Source organism: Taeniopygia guttata, chromosome Z, assembly GCF_048771995.1.
Source record: "Taeniopygia guttata chromosome Z, bTaeGut7.mat, whole genome shotgun sequence".
Taxonomy (NCBI): Eukaryota; Metazoa; Chordata; class Aves; order Passeriformes; family Estrildidae; genus Taeniopygia; species Taeniopygia guttata.
The window spans coordinates 64,445,800-64,473,493 of NC_133063.1; the positions used below are offsets into that span (position 1 = coordinate 64,445,800).

A 27,694-nucleotide genomic window follows, 5' to 3' on the forward strand; every position below is an offset into this window, starting at 1 on the left:
CTCTGTTAATACAAGAGATTATTGCATTTATGTAATAATTTACATTTCAGAGGACAAATTAATTAATTATATTTAATTTGTATTCTCATACTTCTCCAAGAGGAGGAATTCTGAAGTCTGCAATGCTTCATCTTAGTGCAGATGTTTTGTGGTTTTGGGGGTTTTTGAAAGAACAATATTAAAAAATGAAATTTAAAAAAATATAATTGCCTGCAGTGTATAAGTAGTATATTTAATTTTATTTGCTTTTCAATAAACAAAGCAAAAGAAAACATGTGTTATATATTAAGAAGAAACAACACTGAGTAATTGTACAATACAACAGTTTGTCAAACAGAGCAACACCATGTAAAGTGTCAGATCATGCATCTTGTGTATTGAATCATAACTACAAAATACTCAGAGGCACAGACTGAATTTTATTTTTCCCAATGCATATACAAAACCATATGATTGTAAAAAACAATAAAAATCCCCTAGTTCAATAAGGAACCAGAATCATGAATGGTGTTGTTACCGAATGTTTCCTTTGTTCTTCTTGTTACACTCACTCACCCTAACTTTATTACATTTCAGTATTAAAGCAACCCTTCCTCCAGTACTTTTGCCCACACTTCTTAGTGAGAGCAACACTGGAGCCCTGAGTGAGGGTCTATTTCAAAGCAGCTGGAGCTGGAGCTCGGCAGAGAAAATGCCTGCACTACCAAAATTGAGAGAGATGCCTCATGGCACCTCTTAGAAGGAATTTGATGCAATTTACCCAGCAAGACACCTACTTATGGGCCATGTTAAAATAGATAACTATATGGTATGTCTTCATTGTCTCTTTTCATTGAACTCAGTATTAGAGGACTTTGAAGATGAAAATGTTGGTGATGTCTGCTTCAGATGAGTAGAAAGATCAAAACTATGACAGTGAGCTCCTTGTTACACCAGTTACTGTGTATTTATCAGTGTTTTCCTCACAGTGATACAATACTAAAAACAGATGACAATTACGTGAAATGGCACATAGCACATTGCCTGCAGCCACAAATGTTGAAAGTCTGGTTCAAATGTTGCTGCACTATACATTTTGCCTCTTTCACTGTTCAGGAAATCCTGCCAGATCTCAGGATCATGTTTCAGATAGCTAATATTCCTGCTGGTGTTGCTGCCAAAACTTTCTTTCACTTCTCAAGTCTGAGATAACTTTGGCTGACTTTCATGTGTGCTATTAAGACAGCACAGCAAATATGCACATTTTTATATTACCAGTTATGAAAAGGTGTAACCAAGTGAGTTATTACACATTATATTATACATTTGCTTGCAACATGCCATTGATTTTGCTGTTGACAGTAAAACACAGCACCAGTCAAATAATAACTTATTACAATTTGCTCACACTTGCAAGAGAGAGTTTAGTATATAACAGCGTTAATAATATTTTCTGCCAGAAAGCTAATTTAATAATTGCATTGGAATAAAATCTGAAACTGATTGAAATAGAACAAAACTGATACATTAACTTTTCAACATTTAAAATTTTCAACTATAAAAATGATTTAAAATATTTGTGTCAATTCTTGTAGCAAAGTGGCCATCCTTTAAATTATTTTTCTAGATCACGTTTATGTACAATAACAAAATCTCATAGAAAAATGGAGTAAATCCTAGAGAAAAATCTCCTTCAACTACAAGAACGTAGTTCATTCTGAAATTCAGGAAAACATTGGGAAGATACATTGGTAGATGCATTGGGAAGCCAGCTCAGTATACTGGTGATAGAGCAGGAAAAAGCTGCAAATCAGGCAATTTAGAAAAGATACCTGAGCATGTGAAGGTAATGTTAGGAAATCTAAACCTCTACTATATATAAGATTTGTAAGAAAATTGAATGGCAACAAGAACTGCTTCTACTACTTCATTAATAGTAAAAGGCTGAAAAATAGTAAAAGGTTGAATAAAAAAAAAAAAGAAAATAAGTGCAAAAGGTGAGTAATTCAGTCACAGTATACACAAATAATGTCTCTAGATCTACTCTGTTAATACAAGAGTAGATCTAGAGATCTAGTGCCTTCTTGCCTCAGTTTTCTCTTACAGGGTTTCTCAGACCTCCAGTTTAAAAGAGAAGAGTAACTACTGGTAGTGGATAAGGACCAAACCAGGGTTTACTGGAGTAATTTGGCACATGCTCATATGTTGGACTAGACAGGCTGCATTAAATAATGCTGCTGATTCACCACAAGGCCACAGATGTGTAACCTTTGAAGTAGTATTGAAATTGGTAGAGGTGCCAGAGATTTGGCAAAGGGCATATGTATATTTTCTAAAAAGCTAAAGGGCTGAGCAGAGGAGCTAAAGATCAGTTAGCCCTAGTTCAGTTCTTCAGAAAACATCAAGTGAGTTCCAGGTCCATAAAGGAAAAAAAAAAAGTGATTTTCAACATTTAAAATAATGTTGCAAATAACAATAACAATCAAAATAAATTTGCAAAAAATAAATCTTGTCAGATCAAATCTAATTGCTGTCTATTATGGAATACTATGAATTCTTAGACATAGGGAGATCAGTGAATATCACTTACCTAGATTTTAGCAAGATTTTAGACACTCTGTCCGAGACTCTTCATGTATTCAGCTTTAGAAGATGATATGGTCTGTATGGCTGGACAACTAGAAAGTTAAAAGACTCTTTGGATGGCTGGGCTTAGAGAGTGAATGGGTCATATTCTACCCAAACACTGGAAATAAGTGGAATGCCACAGGAATCTGTCCTGGGACCCATCCTGTTTAATATCTTTATCAGTAATTTGGAGTAGGGGACGAAGTACATGCTCATCCACTTTTGAAGTTTACACCAAACTGTGAGAAATAGTGCACTCAAGGGCAGGGTAACCATGCTGAGGGACCTAGGCAGGTTGCAAGGATGAAAGGACAGTTTTATGGAATTTAACAAGGCCAAATGCAAAGTTTCATATGTAGCTAGGAAAGCAGACAGCTTCTGTCTTTGAAAATTCTCAAAGAATCTGGAAAAAATCTTGATAAATGTGGTCTGATCTTGTATCTTGCTTTGAATATGAAATCTAAGAGAAATCTCCTAAGGACCCATTCAATCTTTTTGTTTCATTAAAAGTATTTTATGATTTTATCTTAATTTTTATAAAGTGAAATTGGGTTATAGTTGTCTGCCAGCTGCACTCTTGAAATCAGAAACATTTATTTTCTCAATCCAAAAAGTACCCAGTGCATTTAAACTTCTTCACTTGAAAGTGTAAGAGATTGAAGTATTTATTTAATCCCGGCAATTAAATGCTCTTGAATATATATGGGTTTGTATCTAACTTGCAAGTGATTTGAGACCCATTTAGTTCAAAATGACTACATTAATAGTGACCACTAAAATGGAATTTCCTTACATCTGGAAGATTCATTACTACATTTGGAAGAATAACAGAAGGCCAGAAAATGCTTACATAAATAAAAGAATACAGTAAAAACAAAATGCAAAAAAAAAAAAATTTGCTAGTAGAAGTAAATTAATTACTCATAGGCATTGTACAAGGCTAAGGAAATTTAAATATTTCAATGCCTATTTGATTTCTTCTTTCTGTGCACACTGAAAAAAGGCCCTTAGAATATATTTTTTGAGAAACAAGCAAGTTTCAGCTAAAAACTCTGCAGTGAAACAGCCCTGGGGTTTAGTCTAAGTTAATTAAAATAATGAGTTCACAACATGAATGCACATGTATCAAATGAGATACAAATCACATTTAGTCAAATATCTAATCTTCAGCTGTGTCCTGTGTGATGCTAATGGTTCAATATGATAATAAGAAATGAACAAGGAATATTTTTTCCAGAGTATTAATTTAGCCCAGGGACTTCTGAAGTCAACATATCTGCTTTGTGCTTGATGGGGCCCTTACTAGATGAATCTCCCTCCGTCAGGTTTCTGTGATCTCTTCTTAAATTCAGATTGTTACGGTAATGAACATTGCCAAAAAAACTTAGAGTCAAATTTATGAATAGAATATACATAGAACCAAAAAACATTATACTGACAAATGATTAATTTCACACTCTTTTCCACTGGATTATCTGGGCATTTCAGTAATCTGGTGCACTATGATATTGTATATAAACTGAGATATCAGAAAGGAGAGAACAACTGCAACAGTATCATGGCTTGGCAGACTTGATGAGAAAAAACAGATGGGAAAACACCTGTGCAGAAAACAGAAATGGCTTAAGTACAGAAAGAACTCTAGTTTTATTTTTGTAGCAGTTGGCTGTATCCATGTGTTATTTTTCTTTACAGTATCTTGGCAGTTCCTTTTTAAATGACAGTTGAAAGGAAGGCAAAACCACTGAATTTCTAATCTATGTTATTTCTATTTCTTATCTGAGGCTGGCCTAACTACTTATTTTCATCCTGGAATAAACCTGAAGAAAATCCATGCCTACAGCATCAAACTCTATGAAAAGCTGGAAGAAGAGACCGGACAGGTAACCCCCTTAACCTTTGAAGTGTTAATTCAAATAAATACCAATTGTAGCAATAGCCCTATAAAAAATGTAGTTGATAGTGGTGTGAAGTAGGAGTATATATCTTTTTATTAAAATACATTCTTCTTCATGCCAAGTCACTACGTTTTGCAGGTGGTTTCCCAGATCCCTCTACAGCTGAGGAAAATGGTGCTCATAAAACATCTCAAGACACAGCAGAGGGTCTGCAATTTTTAACTTGATAAAGGAGCTAAAATAGTATAAGGAATCTGGAATGAACAGATTGATTATGATACATTCCTGCCTTAAATATGTCTGCTTAAAAATTCATATGATATGATGCTGTCTGTACTTGAGAAGATTGCTGCAATTCTTTGTATCCCTTTCCGTGATTTTATTTAGTGACTTAAGGAATGCATATGTGGAAAACACAGGAGTCATCTTTTTCATTTGGCATCTCTCAGCCTTATAGATTTCATTTACTAAACTTGTGCTTGTTTTGGACAGGAGCAGAATTGAATGAACCTCACTTTATTAGTTTACAAATTTAATATATTTTTAATATTTGTCATATATATGACAGATATTTTTCATATTTGTCATAAAATGCTTTTTTCTTCTTTCTGCTACACAACTAGATAAGCTGCCACATCAGATTATCATTGTGAGTTCCAGACTTATTCAGCCTCATCATTGTCTTGTGAGATAACATAGACAAGATGAAGAAAAGTAAACATTAAGGGTCCAGCTCTGTAAGGACTTTTAATTTATTAAAAAGACAAAACCAGCAAGTGTTTTTTCATTGTGTTTATAAAGGTGCTTAGTTAAATACATTCAATAGGAAATCATGCAGATGACAGCTTTTAAAACAAAGTATATAATATATACTTATTTTTGAGATGTATCTGGTTCTATTTTTGAAAGTGTGAGTGCATATATTAAGTATCTAGTTGTTAGTAAAAATGAATGTATCATGGCATTCAATAAACACTTCTTCCAACTGTTTTGAAGATAGTATGCATTAACTTAGGAAGTTAATTTGATAACTTATTGAAAAATTATTTTTTTAGGTGTTTATATTCAAGGCCTCTTCCTTCAAGGACCCATAGCTTACTTGCATTTTTCTTAATGATCTTAGTGAAAAAATTCCTGTAGACTCCCCTTAGCATAGAAAAATACATATATGGCAATCAGTAAAGGTTCCTTCAGTAATTTGCTGTTTCTCTTTGATTTAGGCTGTGGGGTTTCATCAGCCTGGCAGTATCAGAATTGCTTCAACTCCTACTAGGGTGGATGAATTCAAATACCAAATGACTCGTTCTGGTTGGCACCCAACAGAACAATATTTAATCACGCCTGAGAAAGTGCAAGAGCTATTTCCCTTATTGAACATGGATAAGGTAAAGAAGTCAGTTTTATGAAATATAGCTTCCATTGCAATTAAATATTGGTCTATCAGAAATATACATGTACAGTCTCCTTTCTTTATACAAAGTGTGCAACAGATTCTTGTTTTTCCATGGAAAATGATGTATCATAGCCTAAAATAAGAATTTGTGAATTTTATTCATGTTTTTAGAGTACATACTATTAATTACTGTGTCTATAATATTGTAATATTAAAGTATTGCAACCTTTGATTGCATAGGAGATCTGAGGAATTTGACTGTCATAAGCCTTTGTTAGGTTGGATTAAATTATTATATATTTTGAAAATTTGTTTTGACTTAAAGTTTACTATATTCAAGTAAGAAAGTAGTTTTTTAAAAAAAAAACTATCTAATTTTGATAAATTGTACTTACTTTCATTTGGGGGATTTTACCTCTGTTTAGGTTTTAGCTGGCCTGTATAACCCTGGAGATGGTCATATTGATCCTTATTCTCTAACTATGGCCTTGGCTGCAGGAGCCAGAAAATATGGTGCTCAATTAAATTATCCTGTGCAAGTAACTAATCTGAACGTCAGATCAGATGGGATGTGGGAAGTTGAAACTCCACTTGGAATAATCCAAGCAAAGAGAATTGTGAATGCTGCAGGTAGGATTTAATGTAAGCATTTATGTGTAGCTAACACAAAGTACCTTTACTAACTTATGTGGGTTACATGTATAAGGTATATATATGTTTTTGAACATTAATTTGGTTTGTGGTTTGCACATATTTCTTCATAGTATGGTGAAAATTTAGCTCTTATATTAATTGTCCTTGAATAGGCATTAAAAATATTTGCCCTGATTTGTCTCCAGCAGTTAGTAATCAGATTGCCCAGTTAGATTTAGTAGCAAAAGAGACCTTTACTGGTCTACAATAAGTTGTGTAGGAGAGAGTTGAGGTCTAGAGTCACAGAATCATAAAATACTCTGAGTTGGAAAAGATCCACAAGGATCATGGAGTCCAGCTCCTGGCCCTGCAGAGCAACATCCCTACGAGTCACACCACGTTCCTGAGAGCATTGTTCAAACACTTCTTTAACTGTGACAGGCTGATGCTGTGACAACTTCCCTGGGGAGCCTGTTCCAGTGCCCAATAGGTGAATTGTCCATGTCTCTAAAACCTGACAAAACATACCTAGGAAGGCAGATGGAATGTGCATATGAAATAGAAATATCTTCGCTGTTTCTTCGAAGAGACTGAGAATTTGAGCTTGCCTGTTTCACCATTATCTGTCTCCAAGACTTAACTCTATCCACATATCCTTGCAACTGAAGATTTTTTTGTTGTCCTTTGAGTCACATTTTAAACACGTGCTTGGCTTAACAGTGCATTTTTTGTATGTCATAAAAATTGCCTAACTCAAGAGAGCTTGTATTTACATAAACTAATGTTATTCTTCATTGTGTTAAAGAGGCCAAACTGATGTTTCTGCTTCAAAGAACTTTGGGCAAGTGTCCTTTGGATTTGTGTTTATTTTCCTAAGCAAGTTAATAAGTCTAAAAACCTGTATTCAATCTAAATTTGTTCACTTTTTATTACGCTGCTTTATACAAGTGTAGAAAAATATATTATTGGCTATATTGGTGAAAGGTCTTATGTGAAGCATGCTTTCTGCTTCCTAGTAGAAGATTTCCTGTTTTCAATTGTTTCAAAACATGTTGAATATTTACCATATAGATTAAAGTTTTGCTCACTCTGCCTCAAACTGGATCATATCTGCATTTTTAGGGCATTGGTCCTGCATACCTCCCATTGCAGTGAATCATCAGGCTTCAGTCAGAGGCTGTGATATACCATACTTTTACTCAGATGGGACAAGTGAACTGAGAGCAAGAATACACCTTTATAATTCCTTTCTGTATATTTGCAGAGGAACAGAAAAAAAAAAATAAAAGCACCTGTTTCTAGTGCAAGGCAGATAAAATTAAGATGTTAAATGAGACAGGGACTCTTCTTGTTGGTGTGTAAAATACCATAGGTCACAATTGGAATTATGAAGGAATTGGACTGGAAGGGGAATAGGTTGGGAGAACAAAATGCCTTGGAAAGTTTTCTGGAAGTGTTTAGAAGCACTAGCAGCAAGTAGAACAGTTACATGATGCAGGACTTACTGAATAAGGAAGCTCAAACTGGGAGGGGATGACAGCAGTAGGGATGCCACCAGAGATAGTGGGATGGTATCTGATTTGTTTCATTAAGGAAACTGAAGCTAGGAGCTTTTCAGATGAAATGATTAGCAAGGATACTTGAGGAATAGTTGTATGTGAAACTGAGTGGAAAACAGACCTGTTTAAGCATGAAAGACTGGTGTAATATGTAATAGAAAGGGAAGGGTAGATGGGAGTGGATTGGAAGGAAGAGAAGGCTGCTGGGACAGAACTTGACAATGAGGGAGATTGACTAGCACATGGTGACAAAATAGCTGAAGAAGGATGTAAGGACTGGAGTAAAACTAGAATTTGAAAAAGCAGGAAAAAAAAAAAAAGAGAGAGAAATTTAGAGAGAATGGGATCAAACAGCTGGACTCTCACGGAATGTGCTTTAGAGGTCTTTCTTCCAGAGTCTGGGATATAGACAATCCTGCCTTGTGTTAAATCATTCCAGGCTTTTGGTAAAGACCTACTGGAAAACCCATTGAAAAGTGCACTTTCTTATATATGCCTTCCATACATAGGTGATCACCTGCTATTGCTATATGCCTCGCTAAAATAACAAAACTCTGAGGCTCTAAGCTTACTCATGAGTGCCATATAATGAATTTTAGAGAGAAAGAGGACTATAAGAGTTTAGTATGCTTTATAGAAGGCAATCAACCACACAACCAGGGAAACCAAATTAAAATGCTTATGTAAATCACAAAGTCAAGCACTTGGAAAATGAGAGGTGTCAATATTAGGTTGCCTTTGGACTGACAGTTCATATCTTTCAGGCATGAACTATAGAACAGCATTCAGTTAAAAAATCATAAGCTCTCTTACAAATAGGATCCTTATGTCATTTGTTACACAGTCTGGAAGAGATCTAAGATTAGTCTGGAAGAGATCTAAGATTATGAAAGGGAAAGGCAGCTCTCTTGGCAATCAGACTTATTTAAACACCAAACTTCTAGCCACTCATTATTCCCACTTATTCGCTCTGCGATGTGTGGATGAAGTGTCACAGATGTAGTAATTTTCTTACATTTTTGTGGTATAGTTATCTTTCTTTGGCTAATATGTCAAGATTAGGCAGGGTTCTCTGGTGAATGTTTTTCAAAGCTTATTTGCAAACATTAGAATTCACTCTTGTGAGTTTTTCATAAGTCTTTATAATTATTTAATAAGTTTTAAAATCAACAACATATTTACATAATTCTCCTGTGTAGTTAACTGTTCAGCCAAAATGAATATTTGAACCACATATTGCTTAACATTCTGGCTAATGATGTAAAATCAATACTGTATAACACATATCTCTTATAAATGCTTTCTCAGATAACATTCATTCTTTTTCTCAGCCTTGCCTCATTCCACTACAGATCATGACTTGTATAATTTTAGGCTCATGTTGCAGAGAAAAATACATTAGAAGGCTCTTTACATTCCCTCTCCCCCTCCCCACCTCACCCCGCAACTGACATCTGCTGCAGAACTGGAACAAAGTAGTTTCAACCAATCTTTAGCTGTTCCTTATGTGAGATTTCAATTTTAGAGGAAAGCAGATGCCTAATAAATAACCCCTGACATGAAGCAACTATACTGAGCCTGCTGAAGTTATTTGCAGCCTATTTATAATGGAAAGTTTGATTAAAATTTCCAAAAATAGTGAATTTTTCTGTATATACAGTGTGGGGGTGTGTATATCAGCATGCATTTTCAGACATGTATGCACTATATATGCAAGCATTTATATATAGCAGTAGAAGATTGGCTTTTTCAAAACCAAGAAATGGTCAGATGACATACTTCAGCAGATATGTTAAGTAATACTACCACTAAATATTTCAGCATCAGATGTTTGCAGTGTCTAGAATTTAATCTTCACAAATGTCCCAGAGATATAATGTATGCCTTCATTTATCTCTAGTATGTGTGATATGACTTGACATCTGCTTCCAATAAGAATTTTGTTTCAGAGAATATATTCTTCTTTTAGCCATTTTTGGTTTTGTTCAAAAACCTTAAACAAAGAAACAATAGTATTTTTTGTTTAGTAAATGTCACCTTTTGTTATTTTAAGCCATTTTAAAAGTACTTATCATAAATGTGACTTTTTTAGAAGTACATTACTGTAAATTTTATTTTAAACAAACTTAAGGTATTTGTCTCTTACTTAAAAACACTTTAAAATTAGTTGTGTGTGTAATGTTATTCTCAAAATCTAATTGCTAAGAAATTTCTTATTAAGAAAGAAGCAAAGCTGTTTCAAAGACCTATTTTCCTGCTGCTTTAATTTTTCTGTTCTCTGTGGATCATTGGCTCACCTTACCTTAAAATAGTTTTATTTGTAGGTGACATGAAAATGCCCAAATCAAAAGAAGTTGCCTAAAGATTGTTAGCTGCCACTTAAATCCACATTTGTGTGTGTCCTGTGTAATGAAGGAAACCCTTGCATATGTGCTAGAAATGCAGATTTATTCTATTTTTTTCATTGTCTTCTGTAGAGGAGAACATAAGTCATGTTTCATTAGCCTTAAAGAATGTTTTGGATCACTCTGTATGATTATGGCACAATCATCTCTCAACCAATTTATGTGACACAACAAGTGTTCTGGCAATGCGACTCCTCCAAATGCTGAGATGCCATTTAGAAGAAAAAGCCTTACGTATGACAACTGCAACAGGTGCTAGTTTCTAGCATTTACTGGGCAGGGCCTTTAGCTGAACAGATCTCTTGAAGGTGATATGGAATTTCCTCTGCTGCTTTGTCTTAGCTGGCTGTCAGTAATTTTTAAGTGAACCACCTCAGAAAAGGTTTTCCTTGGAAACTTCATTTTTTTTTTAAACTGTGGGTATTAGGCCCTGTGGCTGATTCGTAATATTAAATAAGAGGCTGACAGCCATCCTGGCATGGGGGAATGGCACAAGGCCAGCACAGCCCAGTTCAACTTTCCTAATTGTCCTGGCTTTAAGCCATGCCGGAGGTGAGAGGATGCATTCCCGTTAATGTCAGCAAGTCGCATGGGCCAGCTGCTCCCCACGGGACAGGGAGCCAAGCAGGGTAACCAGGCTGGCCGAGCCAGCAAGGTTCTGTCCGGCAGGGCGCAGGGGACAGAACAGGGGAGGCCCAAGAGCTCCAGCTGGGGTCAGCCCATGGTCCAGATGGACTCGTGGAGATGAGGCACATTCAGATCCATAGTGATGAAGCCAAGCCAGGAATGTTACCACAGGTCAGGAACGAGTCTGGTGACAGTAACAGAGGTCAAATGATGCCCACCAATCAATAAGCAGGACTGTAGATTTGAGACTGAGCTGAGGTCAAGCTGAGAAGTAAATCCACGGATCAGGGTCTGGATCAATGTGTTCCATGGCCAGGCACAGGCATGGTTGTGACAGAGCTGTAAACAGGCACACAATCTAACCAGCTCAGACAGGTTCTAAAGGACCTGAACTGACCTGGAATGAGACTCCTGTGCCCATGGGTATGGGTGGACATCCCAGGTGAAGCTATTCAAGTTCATTTATGCCTTTTGGTATCCTTGGGGCACTGAGGAATTTTGACCAGGTCTTGGAGAGTACAGAATTGAAGAGAGAGGTAGGAGAATTTGGTTAAGACAAGTAAACAGCAAAAAGGAAGAAAAGTTGCACATTAAGCTGGGCAGCATGAAATGTATGTCCCAGGAGAAGGGACAGCTGTGTTAGGTAGAAAATTTTGCTGGAGATATTTTGTCTTAAGCACTTTAGAGTCATCTGGTTACACAGGAACCAGGCTGACTTGCCTTCTTTTACTTGGTGCCATATGGCCTTTTATTTGGAAGGCCCTGCTACCTCTTCATTTGTCTTCCTCCAACCCTCAATCCCAAACTCCTCTGAAACTCTTATTTCATTGTATTTTCCCCTTTCATTCCCACTCTTGAGACCTCTACTCCTTGATAAAAAAGTTAAGAGAGTGGGGCTGAGGTATATTCAAAGCATCTTAGAGCAGCTACTGTTCCAGTCAGTTGTACCTGTCTGATTCCCAAGTCTGCTTCGTTCCAGCCTCACACAAGATGTGAGCCATGATGCAGAGCCCAAACTAATGTTTTGCAGTTAAGTGGTTTCCACTCCTTCATTTTGACACAGGTACCTCACTAAGTGAGCATGCCTTACCAACTTAAATCAGGAGAATTAAGTCTTCTCTAACTTCTCTCTCACAGTATGCATGAAGGATCTTGAGCCAGCTTCAGAGGCAGGGAAATGGTTGCTTGCATTTTCTGGTCAGAGTCTGTATCAGAACTTCTAGTTTGACAGCTGTGGAAGAGCACACTTGACTGTTCACCAACACAAGCATCATTATGAATTGATGGCTGTGTGAAAAACATAATTAATGTGAGTCACATGATGCACGTGGAAGATGAGAGAAACTCCAATTCCTGAGGCCAGTTGCCTGAAAAGTACTGCCTTAGTCTGTTGGGATGTTAGGACTTGACCTGTGTCTTGGTAAAGCATCCTAACTCATTTGGTTGATAGTAAGGGGCTTGGTTGACACTTCTGATTTTATGTGTCTCTAACTTTGCTAGGAGTACATTGCAGGACTACTTTACTGAAATAAGCCATGAGGTTTCTGGAACTGTTAATTAAATTATCTTCTGAACTTTTAGAAGTCTAATTTATAATTTACTAGTTATATTTTAATATATGCATACTATAATAATATATAGTAGTATAATTAAGAAAAAAGGACATGGAATATAGAGGGAAAAATATGCTAGATAATATTAAAAATAAAGTGAAAAATAGGAGTATGGGGAAAAAAATCTGTGGCACAAACATAAAAGCACAGTGTGTACTGCAAATATTTTACTGTCATTTTTCATTCACTTAAATGAGTGTTTGAATATTTCTATTTTGGTTTTGTTTTCTTTTTCTTTAGGCTTCTGGGCCCGTGACATAGGCAAGATGATTGGCCTGCAGCACCCACTAATACCTGTTCATCATCAGTATGTTGTAACATCAACTGTCCCTGAAGTGAAAGCCCTAAAAAAAGAATTGCCTGTGATTCGTGACTTAGAAGGATCATATTATCTAAGGCAAGAAAGGGATGGTCTTTTATTCGGTCCATATGAAAGGGAGGAGAAAATGAAGCTGCAAGAGTCATGGGTAACAAATGGAGTTCCACCAGGTGATTAAGAACATTAAATCTTTAAACATAATAAGCACTAGCACACAGTTTAATATTCATAAATCCCAGGCTGTCATGCTGCCTTTTGTGACAGAAAATACTAAATATTTGCAATGAATGATTGTAATGCAAAAACTTTTTTCAAATAATAGTTGTGACTCTAACAATAAAAGATAACAGAAATACAAATGTAATGTAAGAAAAGCCTACTACAATGTAGTCTTACCCTACTTCCTGAAGCCGTGCTTGTGTGTTTAAATTAGAGGCAGGCACAAAATCTGCACTATATAGTCCTTTTTGCCTGAGTAGAATTTTTTCTAAGTTACAATTCTCTCCAGCATGCTGACAGGGGCCCTGGATATTTATTGATACCCCAGAGATATTGTGATCATCAAATAGGAACAGCAAAGCGACGTCTTAGACAAAATGCTGTTCTTGGATATAAGTTCAAGAGAGCTGTAGAAATGTATATAATACAAAAATATCCTATGTCATACAGCTGCTTACTAAAAACCATTATAAATCATTGTGTTATATCCAGGCTCCAGCTTTCCATTCATTTCCAGACAGAAAGTTATACAAGTAATTAGAACTGCTGTTTTAAAAAACACAGTATTTCCTATAGAAGGGCAGTTAACACAATTCAATTTTGGATAGCACTGTTGCAGCTTCCTGAAATTACTGTCTCCAGTAGTATCAAGTGCCTCTACATAATGATGTTCAGCCATTCTTGGAGTCCAAACTGAGCGGTGAAATATACCCAGAAATTCATATGATTTCATGGAAATCATAAGCAGATACAGGAAGCATCTTTTTTCCCCTCCTCAAATTATTGGCATATTGAGAAAAATAAGTGGGTCTTATTAATGTAGAAGAAAGTTTTTGTGTGTCTTCTCTTCCTTTCTACTTCATTGTTGAATTTGCATGACCTTAGGGTTAAACAAATATGTATAAAGGATAGTATAATTGCAGTGACAAATAAACTTGGTCCTGCAGGTAACTAGGTTTTTATGTATGCCATTTTTCCTATGTAGGATGGCAAAGCCTTGAACATATGTACTGATTATTCCCATAAAACTTTTATATATAGATAGACAGCTACATTGATATAGATAACTCTATTGTATAGATAGCTGTATTTATATATTGATACCATAGCTGTATTGAAAATATGCATTCTCTGTGTAAATAAGTATATATAATAAGAGTCAATTACTTGTGCAGGATTTGGAAAAGAACTTTTTGAGTCTGATTTAGACAGAATAATGGAGCATATTGAAGCTGCCATGGAAATGGTCCCTGTTTTGAGAAAAGCAGACATCATAAACACAATTTCAGGTCCTATCACCTATTCTCCAGACATTCTTCCTATGGTGGGACCACATCAAGGTGTCATAAATTACTGGGTAGCTATTGGCTTTGGGTGAGTAAATTCTTTGTGACAATTTTTGCCTGTCCTATTGTTAAAATGCTAGTTCAGCTCAAGCTTTGTGCGTTTTAATGGGCTTGGGAATTGTCTTGCACATAGTTTGTGTTAAATGTAATTATAAAAATCTTAATAAGTACAAACTGTATAATGTAAGATCATCCTCCTCACTTATTTCATTACTCTTAAAAATTACAAGTAATTTTTTGCTTCCTCTATTTAATTTGGAGGCCAATACCTGTGACACTTTATGAGGCAACAAGAAATTGTAGTACTTCGTGCTGTCTGTGGGGCAATTTGAAGTTACAAAAGTACTGGGTTTAAAAGTATACTTTCCAGTTAATTTTATTTATTGCTTTGAATTACACTGTATTTTACAATTGTCTGTTGTATGTAAAACTGGTTTCACTGAAGATGGACAAAAATGAATGTGCAGTATGCAGTTCCATGTGAAGAAGTGAAGACATATTAAATAGAAGGCATTCCAGTATTGTGTGTAACTCACTGCAGGGATACAAATCCAGTGTTCCTGACTGTTGAAAGTGGAGCTGAAAATTTACATTGCTGAGCATTGGAGGAAATCAAATAAAGATGGCAGCCCAACAATAGAAATATATGGTTTACTAGTGTCATTCTCCCACTTGTTATGGTGCTTTTCTTGAATGTGATTATCATCTTATTTATTATGTCTCTATGGAGCCAGTGTTATAACACCAACATCTCTTTAATTGTCTTAGTTTGACCATTGATTCTAGATGGATAGAATGAACCAAATACAATTCCAAGTAGATGTTATTGAACTAATTCTATTTACATTGTCTTTCCAATTGCCTAATTTGCTGTTCAAAATCCAGCTCAGCTTTTTGCAGTTTTCTTTCATTCCAAACCAAACAACCCTCCGATCGTAAGATAAGGCAGTATCACTAACATGCTTTCTGAGGCCCTCAAAATAAAAGAGCTTGGTAATTTTGCAATGATTCATTGTGAAAGGTATTCACCTTTGCTGCTTGGATTTTTAAAAAAAATAATGTTATCTTTCAGTAACATTTGCAGAACTTATAGTTACAAAAGCAGTTTGCCTAGACCTTGTTCACTAAAACAACTGTTTAAGTTCATTACTCTGTGGCCAGACTTTGGAGCATGTTTTTCTTTCTTGGTGTCAAGGGGAGCAGAATCAAATTAAAAAATTGTAAAAAATTGAAGACTAGTGTTGCATGTCTAATTTTCTTGAAACAATTTATTTCAGGAGTTTGATTAATCTCAAAGTGTTTAGACACAGGTTGCAATTATGTGGTTGCCACTGGATTACTTTGTCTGCTTTTCAGGGACTTTTGACTCTCCGTTCTATGCTTCTGGGTCACTGCAGTGGTTCTAGCAGTGTTGTAATTTTTTGTGTGCATTAGCAAATCCTTATCTTGCAGTCAACTAGCAGGGACATTGTGACAGAGGACTTAGTGCTTTTAGATTAGAGGATTTTTATTATCTAAAATTAGTAGCTTGCTAGGCATTTTAACATGCAAAGAAGTTAAGTATAGTTAGCAGAGCTTGTAGCACTATTTATTATTAAGGTTGCTCAATGCTTCCCATTTTTAGTTACTTTAAGTTTTGAAAATATTAACAAGAGTAGTTCAGGATTTTATTCATAAAAGTTTAATTCAAAGCAGTGAAACCATTCCATAACCTGGGACAAAGACACTAGAAAAGGTACCACAGTGTGCAGAGATTCAGATTTCCTAGGAACAGGCATGGAATTTCTTTAAAGTGGAAAAGATGCAGCAACTCATAAGTAAGAGACAAGAATGTGACAGGCACGGAGAGTTAATCTGCCAGGGACTGGAAGGAGAGAAGAATAACAGTTCATGCTCATTAAGGAAGTTTTGTCTAAATCATAAGAAGGCTGAGATTCCTACACTGTACCACGCTTCATAGCAACTTGTAATATCCTATCCCTGAGATGCATATTTGATTCTTGTGCAGTAGAATTGCAGTGGTTGTATCTACACAATCCCTCTTGTCTTAGTTAAGGAGGGATTTGGGCGCCCTATGTAATATAAAATCTCAGGCTGTACCTCTAGTCACAGGGGAGCCTCTTCTGCACTGTCTTTCTCCTGGGCTTACCCTGCCATCAGCTCAGCAGTCTTCAGCTGAAGCTAAAAGTCTTCATTGTGTGTGGTCTGTCACCACTCACAATCTCTTTGCTGCTCTCCTTTGCTTTTGGCTGCAGAGGCAGACTTAAACTGCCTAAGATTTCATCTGAAGCTGTACTTGAAGGCATCATAAGCTTTTATGGTACCAAAGCTGGTATCCATTAATAACTAAGAGTTGCTAAATTGAATTAGCACCAGCAACAGCTAACTCTTCTGTAGTGGCATTTTACAAGCACTCATCCTTCCTGCATCCTCTGCAGTGATAGAATTTTGTGCTGAGTCTGAAGATTTGTGCTGAACTGCAGTGTACTGACAGTAGTTGACAGAATTATTTAATGTACTCAGTTTTTTGATGTTTTTATTTTATTTAGATAAATATAATTTTCTGTTGTGCTCATAGGAACATTTCATAAACAACTAATTTTTTACATATTCTAGATGGAAGGATATTTTGGCAATTTTTTTTAAGACATGGTGGTATTGAAAGGTATTAAAAATTTTAAATCATTTGGTGCTAATGATTATTTGTCATTAAACTGCAACTGCTGTACATTACCAATGACATTCTGCTGCTGACAGTGCAGCTGTACAAATACCCATTAATATTGAATTTAATTTCTGAAAAGAGAACAGTACAAAATTTTTTAAAAAGAGGAAAAAATTCAAAATACTTTAGGGATTGTGTTAATAGTATATGCTAGTACTGATTTTAAAAAGCAAAAGATAAAATACTTGGTACTGCAGGACTTTTTTTCCTGTTTTTCAGGTATGGCATTATACATGCTGGTGGCATGGGAAAGTACCTCAGTGACTGGATCCTTGAAGGGGAACCTCCATTTGACCTGATAGAAGTCGATCCAAACCGCTATGGAAAGTGGACCACTACAGAATACACAGCAGCCAAAGCAAGAGAATCTTATGGCTTTAATAACATTGGTAAGATATTTTTTTAAATGCATTTATGTTCTGAAGATGGATTCCTGCAAAGCCTGTGTCTAGATTTCTCTGCTTATAGATGTGTTTTTTATCTTGGATCATGATCTTAGCATGCCATAGTTTTTGGTGATTTTTGGTTTTGGGTTTTTTTCCCTTCCTCTAGTTGGTTACCCTAAAGAAGAAAGATTTGCAGGGAGACCAACAGAGAGAACCAGTGGGCTGTATGATTTGCTAAAGTCGAAGTGTTCAATGGGATTCCATGCAGGATGGGAGCAACCCCATTGGTTCTATAAACCTGGAGATGAGATTGGATACAGGTAAATGAAATATTAATTTTTTTTATTCTCTAAAAAATTGTCATGATAGCAAGAGCCAGTCACTGCATTTATCATTCATTTCAACAACAGGTATATATTAGATTGATCTTCCATTCCTGCTCTTTCCATAGTTTAGAATACATTTTATTCAGATAATGCAGATATTTCAAAACATTTATCAAGGTATCTTGTATCTGTTCTAGGTTTAAGATACCAGAAAGCAACCTAGCTTAAGAAAGACAATTTGTTCATTATAAATCTGTGGTTTTCTCCATCTCTCAGTATTTGATCAACATGACAGTATAATATTTTCATGAAAAATCTTGTTCCTCTCTGTGTAAGTGTCTGGAGAGGAGAAGCACAATCTTCTTTGCTTTTTTCCCCCTTTCTCTGTGCCTGCTTGGCTAGTTACCTGCCTGCATCAGAAGGTTTCCAGCAAATAAATATTTTCTGTGGGGATATTGGAGTCTAATCTAAATGAGGCTCATGAAGGAATAAAGAGACACACTTTGCTGTTCAGAAATAATGTTTTTGACACCTCAAACTTAAACGATTCATCAACAAAGTATGCTGAAAATTTACTCATGACAGACCACTACTTATTCTAACATTTGAACAGTTCACAGTTTATTATACGAAGTGGTTGATAGAGTATAAACCCATATCTTTCTGTGTTGTTAAAGGATTTTAATTATTAAGCTGTGTTAGACTAAGGAAAATATTGGGTAAGGTACCTACTTAGGAGAGTCTATACTTTTTGGATGATTATTAAACTGACAAAACTGAAGACTACGTTTTGCTGCAAAGAGAACAAAATTTCTAAATTTTATTTTATGTATCTAAATGCTCTGTTTCAGACCCAGTTTTTGGCGCACAAATTGGTTTGAGCCTGTGGGTCGGGAGTACAAACAAGTTATGGAAAAAGTTGGTGTGATTGACCTGTCACCATTTGGCAAGTTTAAAGTAAAAGGCACAGATTCTGTTAAACTGCTTGATCATCTATTTGCAAATGTTGTTCCAAAGGTAAATGAGACAATGGTAACTGTTGTAATGTACAATTTAGACAAGCTCTGTTTCAGATATGGAAAATGAACCATAATATTATAGTAATATTCCTTGGATACCAAATACACAGATCCTTTGGAGAAGTTTCTGTGTCAGATGTATTGCTTTCAGTTAAAAGCACACAAATGGAGTTTATATTAGACTAGCCCCGGGCAGAAGTACCTGTCAGCAGGGATCATTTAATCAGAATGGATGAGGTTGGAAGGGACATCTGGATATCATCTTGTCCAGCCCCGTTTTGGACAAGCGTTGCCTGGAGCTCGTTGCCTAGAAGTATGTTCAGATGGCTTCTGAGTTAACTGGGCAACTGGCTCCTATGCTTAGCCACTTTATAGTAAAAAAATGTTTCCTTATGTCCTCAGACAGTCTCCTGTGTTTCAAATCTTTTTCTAAAAAACGCAAGTGAATCCTACCTGGAATTTTTTTACAATGGAATAGCTTGGCAGCTACCTGCCTGAAATTGTGCTTTATGGTGGTATCTTGAGCAGCAGGGCAGAACAGTGGAAGGGGCTCTTGCCAGTTGAATGAGTTTCCAAGAGAGAAACTTTGTCTTTTTATTCAAATGAAGCCCACTGTTTTCTTCGACTCAGTATACTGACTCTGCGTCACCTCTGGCTGGCTGGTGTGGGCAGGATTGCAAATACTCAGGAGATTCCACTTCACCTTATTTGCAGTAGGTGTCAGTTTTCGTTGCTTCAGACACCAAAGGGAGAAAACATAGGGAAACAGCAAGTATGCTGAGACTATAGTTTTGAGGACAGATAAGCTCTTCTAAAAGGTTAAAGTCAACTCAGTGGGAAGACACAAGACTGATATCCTAGGAGAAAAAAGAACTTGAATTTCCATCTAGTCATATTTTTTACTGTATTGACTTTGTGGTAACAATTTGAATTGAAAGTTTGTCTTCTGTCTAGCTTGGGGTAGAGGACAGTAACTGCCATCAGTGGGCATGGATAATACTTGCTGCATATGTGAATATGTGGTACAAGGAAGTCAAGATTAAACAGGAAATGATGAGAACAAACCAAGTGCTTTCTACAGAGTTTAATCAGTGATGCTAAGGGAAAGTTAGGTGGCAAAGCAGAAGTTTATGAGTCCACTTCAAAATCTAGCATTCACAGCTGTTGTTATTTAAGCTGCTTGATTTTTAGCACCATTCATGCTTGTCTCCATCATAAAATAATCCATGGAGTTACCAGTGATATTTGTATTGCAATTGGATTGAGAGTGACCAGCATCAGATCCTGAAAATTCAACTGTATGCCTGTAATATGCCAATAATTGTGGCAGAATAAATTGATGTAATGAGACCTGCAAAATTATCTTAATATCTGAAATGTTTTTTCCTTGCTTGGTTCATTGTATGGAATCTGGCTGCTGACTGGGTTATTGACGAGTTTCAGTGACAGCTGAATTATTAAAGCAGAGAGATTAAATTCTGCCTCTGGAACCAAGCCAGCACAACCGCTATGGCACATTCATATTTCTGTTTCTATGGATGATATATGTATGAACTTGTATGTGTTTTATGGTCACTGCTAAGTAACTGTTACTTGAAATTTTGTCTCTAGAGGTTGAGTTTCTATACAGAATCTGATTCAAATGTGCAGAGATATAGATTCATAGTCAGCAACTACAAAAAATAGAAAAGCATTCATAAATCAGGGCCACAAAAGCATAAGCCAGCTCAGTATTTCTCTCTTTATAGTAAGGGGAAAACATATGTTATTCTCTTGGGACCTAAAACTTTGTTCACAGGATTGAAAAAGAATATTCATGTCAATTACATGGATAATTTTTTATTTAGATGAAAACAAATGTAGTTTAAGAATGCCATAATTAGGAAATATTTATAAAGGTCTTGATTTATCTTATTTTTAAAATTTCCATTTTTTCTACAAAGGAAAAAGTGACATTTCTACTCTAAAGCTTGAGATTGGCCCGCTGTGTATCTCTCCACTCCTATTATGGCATAGCAGAGTAAACATTAAAAAATTGTTTTTCAAATGAAGACAAATAACCATATATTTAACGATGTTTAAGGATTCAAAGGTTTTATTTCACCTTCTTAATAATCACATATTTTACTCTATAGGTGGGTTCCACAAATATAAGCCATATGTTAACACCAAGAGGAAAAGTTTATGCTGAGCTAACTGTCTCTCAACTGTTTCCTGGAGAATTCATGCTTGTAACTGGGTCAGGGTCAGAACTCCATGATCTGAGGTTAGTGTATTTTTTAATGCGTAAGTATATAGTGCTATACAGTCACATTAGTACAGTACATTAGTACAGTACATTTTACAAAGTGCCAAATTCTCAATTATTACTCAACACATTTTTCACTAAGTTCACAAGAATTCTACTTATTTATTGATTTTAGTTTCTTAGAAACTTAATTGACTTGAATTTTTAAGTATAAGCAGTTGGATATTGGATTATTGCTGATGTAAAAACACGGGGAACTTGCTAACAGTTATGTAATAGACTTTATTGGAGGTTCTTGTTTTGTTGTTGAACCCATTTGTCTTTGGTATTGCATGATGTAACACAGCATGGCTGTTCCTTTCTAGTGTGTTCTCTTACGCAAAAAAAGAAAATTGGCTCTTGACAGGGATGACCCCAGAGGCACTGACCTGGCCCAAACAGATAGGCAGTGCAGTTTTCTTGATGCTGCAGTAGTGTCTTCTGCTTTGGGCTTTTTTTGGGAAGATAAGAGGAGAGGAGAGGAGAGGAGAGGAGAGGAGAGGAGAGGAGAGGAGAGGAGAGGAGAGGAGAGGAGAGGAGAGGAGAGGAGAGGAGAGGAGAGGAGAGGAGAGGAGAGGAGAGGAGAGGAGAGGAGAGGAGAGGAGAGGAGAGGAGAGGAGAGGAGAGGAGAGGAGAGGAGAGGAGAGGAGAGGAGAGGAGAGGAGAGGAGAGGAGAGGAGAGGAGAGGAGAGGAGAGGAGAGGAGAGGAGAGGAGAGGAGAGGAGAGGAGAGGAGAGGAGAGGAGAGGAGAGGAGAGGAGAGGAGAGGAGAGGAGAGGAGAGGAGAGGAGAGGAGAGGAGAGGAGAGGAGAGGAGAGGAGAGGAGAGGAGAGGAGAGGAGAGGAGAGGAGAGGAGAGGAGCAGGATGACTTCACTAAATTCTCATAGATTAGCATTGGAATTGACACTTCTAGGGCTCTTCTTACTGCAGGTTGCTTGCAAGTCAGTTAATCAAAATGAACCAACACATTAAAGATTGAAATTCACTATCCTAACAGGCAAAGAATGATGTACTGATTCATAACAACCCCACAGGAATTGGTAGGAGCATTGGCACATTCCGAAACCAAACAGCAGAGCCAGATCTAATGTATTTAATTCTACAGATTTTCTGCAGTCTTGTTTGGTACTTGCCTAGGCCTGAGATCTTACAATACTGCTTAAAAATTCCATAAGATTTTTAAATATAAAAATTTTATTTATTATTTGAGCTTCCTGAAAGATAATTTGCAGCTGTTGTTTTTGATTAAATCCTAACTGGCTTTCCTGCCAATACTTTGAATGCTCTATTCAGGAAGAAACAAACCTGCTTGTATGTTTCTGTTGTCACAGAAGTTTATTTAGAGATTTCTTATGTTCATAGCATTTATTTCTTACTTTTCCTGTATGTTAACATTTTATTAACACATTTTGGATCCAAGCCCAAATCTGTTGTCATTGTAGGAGGTCACCTCTTTCTCGTATCTTAAAAATAAAGTTCTACCCATTTAAATGCTGTTCTTTCCTGGCTATACCTCAGATGCCTGTGATTCTATATCAGTGTCTCAGCAGAAAACTCTGTTTAACGTCAACAGTGGATTTGTCTGTCTAATGTAGCCCATAGTTTTGTTGGTTTTGAGAGCAGAGGGCAGGGAACTGCTGGAGAAATGAATGCTAACAAAAAATAACGCCTAGTAAAATCTTACAAAATTCAGGTTTTTTTCATAGGAATTGTAACATCACTGTTATGTTTTATATGCAGATGGATAGAAGAGGAAATAAGAAGAGGTGGATACAAGGTTGAAATAGAAAACATGACCGATGAGATGGGAGTACTTAGTGTAGCAGGTCCATATGCACGACAGGTCCTACAAAAGTTGACAAATGAAGACCTAAGTAATGCTTCATTTAAGTTTCTCCAGTGTAGACATCTGAAACTTTCCAATATTGCTGTTACTGCCATTAGGATATCTTACACAGGTAAGCGATGGAAAAACCATAAACTTAAGGAAAGAGACAATGAATAAAATAATAAATGTCACTCAAATTATGTTGAAAACTAAATCTCATCATGTATTCATGAGAACTAGGTTTGCTGCATCTTACATGTAAGTGTGGGAGGCATCACGGTACGATGAATTTCAAATGTGATATGGTCAGAGTCTGTGCTGAGTTTTCCAAAACCATTTTCTCTAGAAATACCCTATAGTGTAAATGTTTATTTTGCAGAACAAAAGGCCAGTTCTGATAACCTCTTTGGTATTTGCTGCAAAACCAACGTCAAGAATTGTTTTTGGATTACCGTATATTAGCGTTTGTAATGTGTCTCGAAAATGTAATGCTGTAGTGCTTAGTATTTGGCTTTCCCAGTTACTTTTTTTTCCCCTTTTTACATCAATTTTGAGTGTAACAGATTGAATTGAGAGCTTTCTGAAGCAGCTGGAGTCCTTGCAAATCATATTCTCTTTCTGTTGTCCTAAATATGCTAAATACACTCATTCTTATTTACACTCAGTTACATTTGCTGTTCACTTGCCAAGTCATCATGTTTATAATGTCCTTAATTTATCCTTTTGACTTTGTTACATGACCTTTCCTTATCAGTTATTTTGATAGTTTTTTTTACCCACTCTTTTCAGTTAACAGTTCAAATTTGAATAATAGTACCACTGCTTAAGATGTAGGGCACAAATCCTCTGGTAGTTCTTGCTGGGAATCAGACTTCTATATGATAGAACTGACCCCAGAGTATGAATTAACATTTACTGGATTGTTCTTTACTTTTGACCAAGGACAGGAATATATTTATTAGGATCATTTAACTGAGCTGATTAAAACATTATTCTTTCTTGTGTAACAGGTGAATTGGGCTGGGAACTCTACCATAGAAAAGAAGATTCTGTACCTCTTTACAGTGCAATCATGGAAGCTGGCCAAAAAGAGGGAATTGACGACTTTGGAACATATGCTCTAAATGCTTTGAGGCTGGAAAAGGGTTTCCGAGCCTGGGGAGCAGAGGTCAGGAAATAAAATGTCTTTGTTATTTTTGTTTGTTTGGTTTTGTTTGTTTGTTTTTGTTTGGTGGGGTTTTTTTCGGGGGGGTGAGAGGTGTTGTATTGGTGGGCCTTTTTTATTTTATTTTTAAATTTAGTTATGACTATGCAGTTTTTAGTCATAGTTAGCACAGCTGTTATTTGTATCATTTTCTCCGTTTAGCGTGAAAAGAAAATTTTCCTCAAGCAGGAAAAGCTACTTTCTCACTGGTGATTTTTTAAAAACAATTGGTATACTCCATTGCACTGCTGGCAAAGAAACACTTATTTTGATTTACGGATGGTTTTCCTCTTGTGTATAACAAAATTATGAGGGTTTTGCTTAGCTCTAGTGTTTTAAAATCAAAGGTTTGTGTGACAGGTACTCAAAATGCTTTATTTCTCTAACAACTATGTCATGAGAGGCAATTTTTTTGCTACATTATGTATTTGGAACTTTTTTGCTCCATTCTGTTCCCGCAGAATTTGCTCACTCATAATAAAGACCTACTCAAAGAGCCTAAAGAATTTGGAGGAAATCAGTGTCATTTCATTTTACCTTGCATTTTTCCTTTGGAAATGAAAGAACTCAAGAGGTTTAAACTATGGGAATTTAGGGGTCCTTTTGGTTTGCCCTGTGCTAGTTATTTTCATTCTTTCTTCAAGTGCTGCCTAAGAAATTATTCTCCCTACACCTAATGGGAAGGTGGTGAATGAAATTGGGTTTGAGTTTTAGTTCCCTCTCTGGCTAAGCCACTCTGCTGTGTTGCAAATGGTGTGCATACCTCAGTTACTCAGTTTTCTGAAGTTCCATTCTGCTTTGATGAAAAATCCTATTTCTTACTTTGCAAAGTGTTTACTTTGCATATGGAAACTTAGATGCCTGGTTTACACATCTGTATGTCCTATCAGGTGTGGAACCTTTTCTGAATCCCATGTTGGAAGCTGGCAGTGTATTCAGACGGAAGCTGTGCATGCACAGTGTGGAAGACTTTGGCACAGGAATAAATGGAAAGGTGTATAGAATGAATAATGCCTAATGCAATATGATGTCCGTAATGTAAGGATGGTGAATTTATATCTTTTAACAGATGAACTGTGACACTAATCCCTTGGAAGCTGGACTGGAGTATTTTGTAAAGCTAAACAAGGTATGTCTTACTATTTTCAGAATGTTCTATTAAGATCATTCCTTAATTGTTTGAACACGAAAAATTCCATTGGCTGAAAAATAAAATAGATATAGTAAATCAACGATACAACTATAATTATAATTACTTTATAAGTAGCAATTTATTTAAAAAAATATTCCCCAAATTCTTTGCTATCAAAATTATACATTAGATGAGGAATTTCCAAATGCTAAATGTTGTCTATGTGACAAATAACTAAGTTTAGTCATATACTTTTGTAACCATATAGTATATATATATATACACACACACACATGCACGTTGAACAAACCCGTTCATATTGCAATAATATTCTACCTATTCATTCTTGTTGAAGCAGGTATCTCTGGATTTTTTTCCACTGGCTACCACTCTGCTACAACTATTACTGAAAAAAAGTATATTTTTTAGAACTGCTAGGGACAACTGACAACAATAAATTAAATATAACTTAAATTAGTACATTAGTTAAAAGAATAGTTAGTTACTCATGGAATTTCTGAAGAACTTCTCTGCTCATAACTTGTTTTCACCTGATTTGAAGGTTAGAGATTGGAGCTAGTTTAATTTAACTGTGCAGTAAAAAAGAAAATATATAGTTCAATATGTTGTTCAATCTCCTCTAATTAGCAACCTCACTTTTTTTGTGTTAATATTTTAGCAAATCAAATTCTGTTTTAGTCTATAGATGCAAAAAATTGCTTGTAATTCTCTTTCCTGGTCTAAATGAATCACAAACCAAATGTCTAAACTCTGTCAAATAGAGGACCTTTCCAGGAAATCTGGTGAAATAATGTCCTGTGCAGATCTAAAGTCATCTGTTGCTACCAGTAACTCCATCAACTCAAACAGTAGTTGCCTGCACAATGGATCTGAAGTTTCTAACAGGAAAAATCCAGTTCTAGAGATTGGAAGTGGGGTGTCTTAAATGATGGGCAATTTCTGACTTAATCTTTTGCTTCAATTAGTAGTTTGTAAATTAAAGTATATAAATTTACAGTATATAAATATAAATAGTCTATTATATAAGATAAATATTTTTTTCTTCTTTAAAGAAGAAAAAATATTTGCAAAACATTTAATCTTAACAATGACACAATGTGTTATAGCAACAAGCTGTTATTATTTATGCTCTCTTTATACCTGAAATGGTAATAAATAGATAATAAATGGTCCTTGATATTTTTGCCCTGCTATATGGAGGCACTGTAGAACTAATAAGAAGAATCCCAAACTTTAAGTTACAGCTCTAAATGAATAACAAATCTTCAGCTTTGGATAGGAAAGAGTAATTGAAGCATGTTAAGACTAAAAGGATGCTTTTATACTTATGAGACAATTTCACTGAACATAACAGAACAAGCCCTGGAAGGTGTTAATCCTTTCACTGTTGAACCTATCTATAGAAGGTAAAGTTCTTCAACCTATGCATGACTGCAGCAGACTGCTCCCAAGGATGTAAATGGGAGTTCCTATATGTAGTGGAATTACAGCTCTCTCCATTGGGTAGTATAATTTTGCCTTAATACGAGGAAGTGTCACATGCAAGGGAAACATGGAATTGTATAGTTTAGGATTAAGTTGCATTTACAAATCAAAGCGTTTCCATCTTGAGGAGAGATTAGTAGAATTGCAGGGAAGGCAGTAAAAACATGTTACTATTACTTGTTTTTCTTTCCACTTCGTTTTGATACATCTGTTTGTTTTCTTCCCCCCTCCCCCCCCCACCCCCCCCTCCTTCCTTTAGTATAAGTAGGAAAGCAGCCATAAGCAGGAAAAGCTGCTGGAAAGCTGTTGCTTGCCAAGATACCCATGCAGATAACAGGAAAACATTGAAGTGCAAGAAGCACTTGATTCTTTAGTTGCTCTGCACATCTGCATGGTTGAAACGCAGGGTTGGACCAGTTCTCCAGAGCAGGTACTCACATAGTAGACAAATGGGCATGAATGAATGTCCCACAGAAATGCAGCATGTCAGCCTGAAATCTGCCAGTTTTGCTGAATTAATGGGAAAAAGGAAATAATCAATGTTTTTTTATTGACTTAATTGAGGGCAGTTCTGACTATATGTTGACACTTCAGAGGTACCTGAGCTAATTCAGCTATTGGAAGCACTGTAGCACGAAATGCAGTGTGAGATTATTTACTCT

At 36.1% G+C, this 27,694-nt stretch overlaps 1 protein-coding gene across 1 annotated transcript in view; it reads left to right on the forward strand.

Moving 5' to 3' along the window:
* Positions 1-27,694, forward strand: part of DMGDH (dimethylglycine dehydrogenase) — a 38,760-nt gene that overhangs the window by 2,909 nt on the left and 8,157 nt on the right. Inside the window, exons 3-14 of the mRNA XM_030258596.4 lie at positions 4,392-4,490; positions 5,726-5,890; positions 6,324-6,528; positions 12,976-13,224; positions 14,449-14,647; positions 17,564-17,733; positions 17,897-18,050; positions 18,908-19,073; positions 21,211-21,341; positions 23,103-23,320; positions 24,201-24,358; positions 25,464-25,523. Of these exons, the coding sequence (XP_030114456.4) occupies positions 4,392-4,490; positions 5,726-5,890; positions 6,324-6,528; positions 12,976-13,224; positions 14,449-14,647; positions 17,564-17,733; positions 17,897-18,050; positions 18,908-19,073; positions 21,211-21,341; positions 23,103-23,320; positions 24,201-24,358; positions 25,464-25,523 (1,974 nt within the window). The remainder of the gene's footprint in view (positions 1-4,391; positions 4,491-5,725; positions 5,891-6,323; positions 6,529-12,975; positions 13,225-14,448; positions 14,648-17,563; positions 17,734-17,896; positions 18,051-18,907; positions 19,074-21,210; positions 21,342-23,102; positions 23,321-24,200; positions 24,359-25,463; positions 25,524-27,694) is intronic.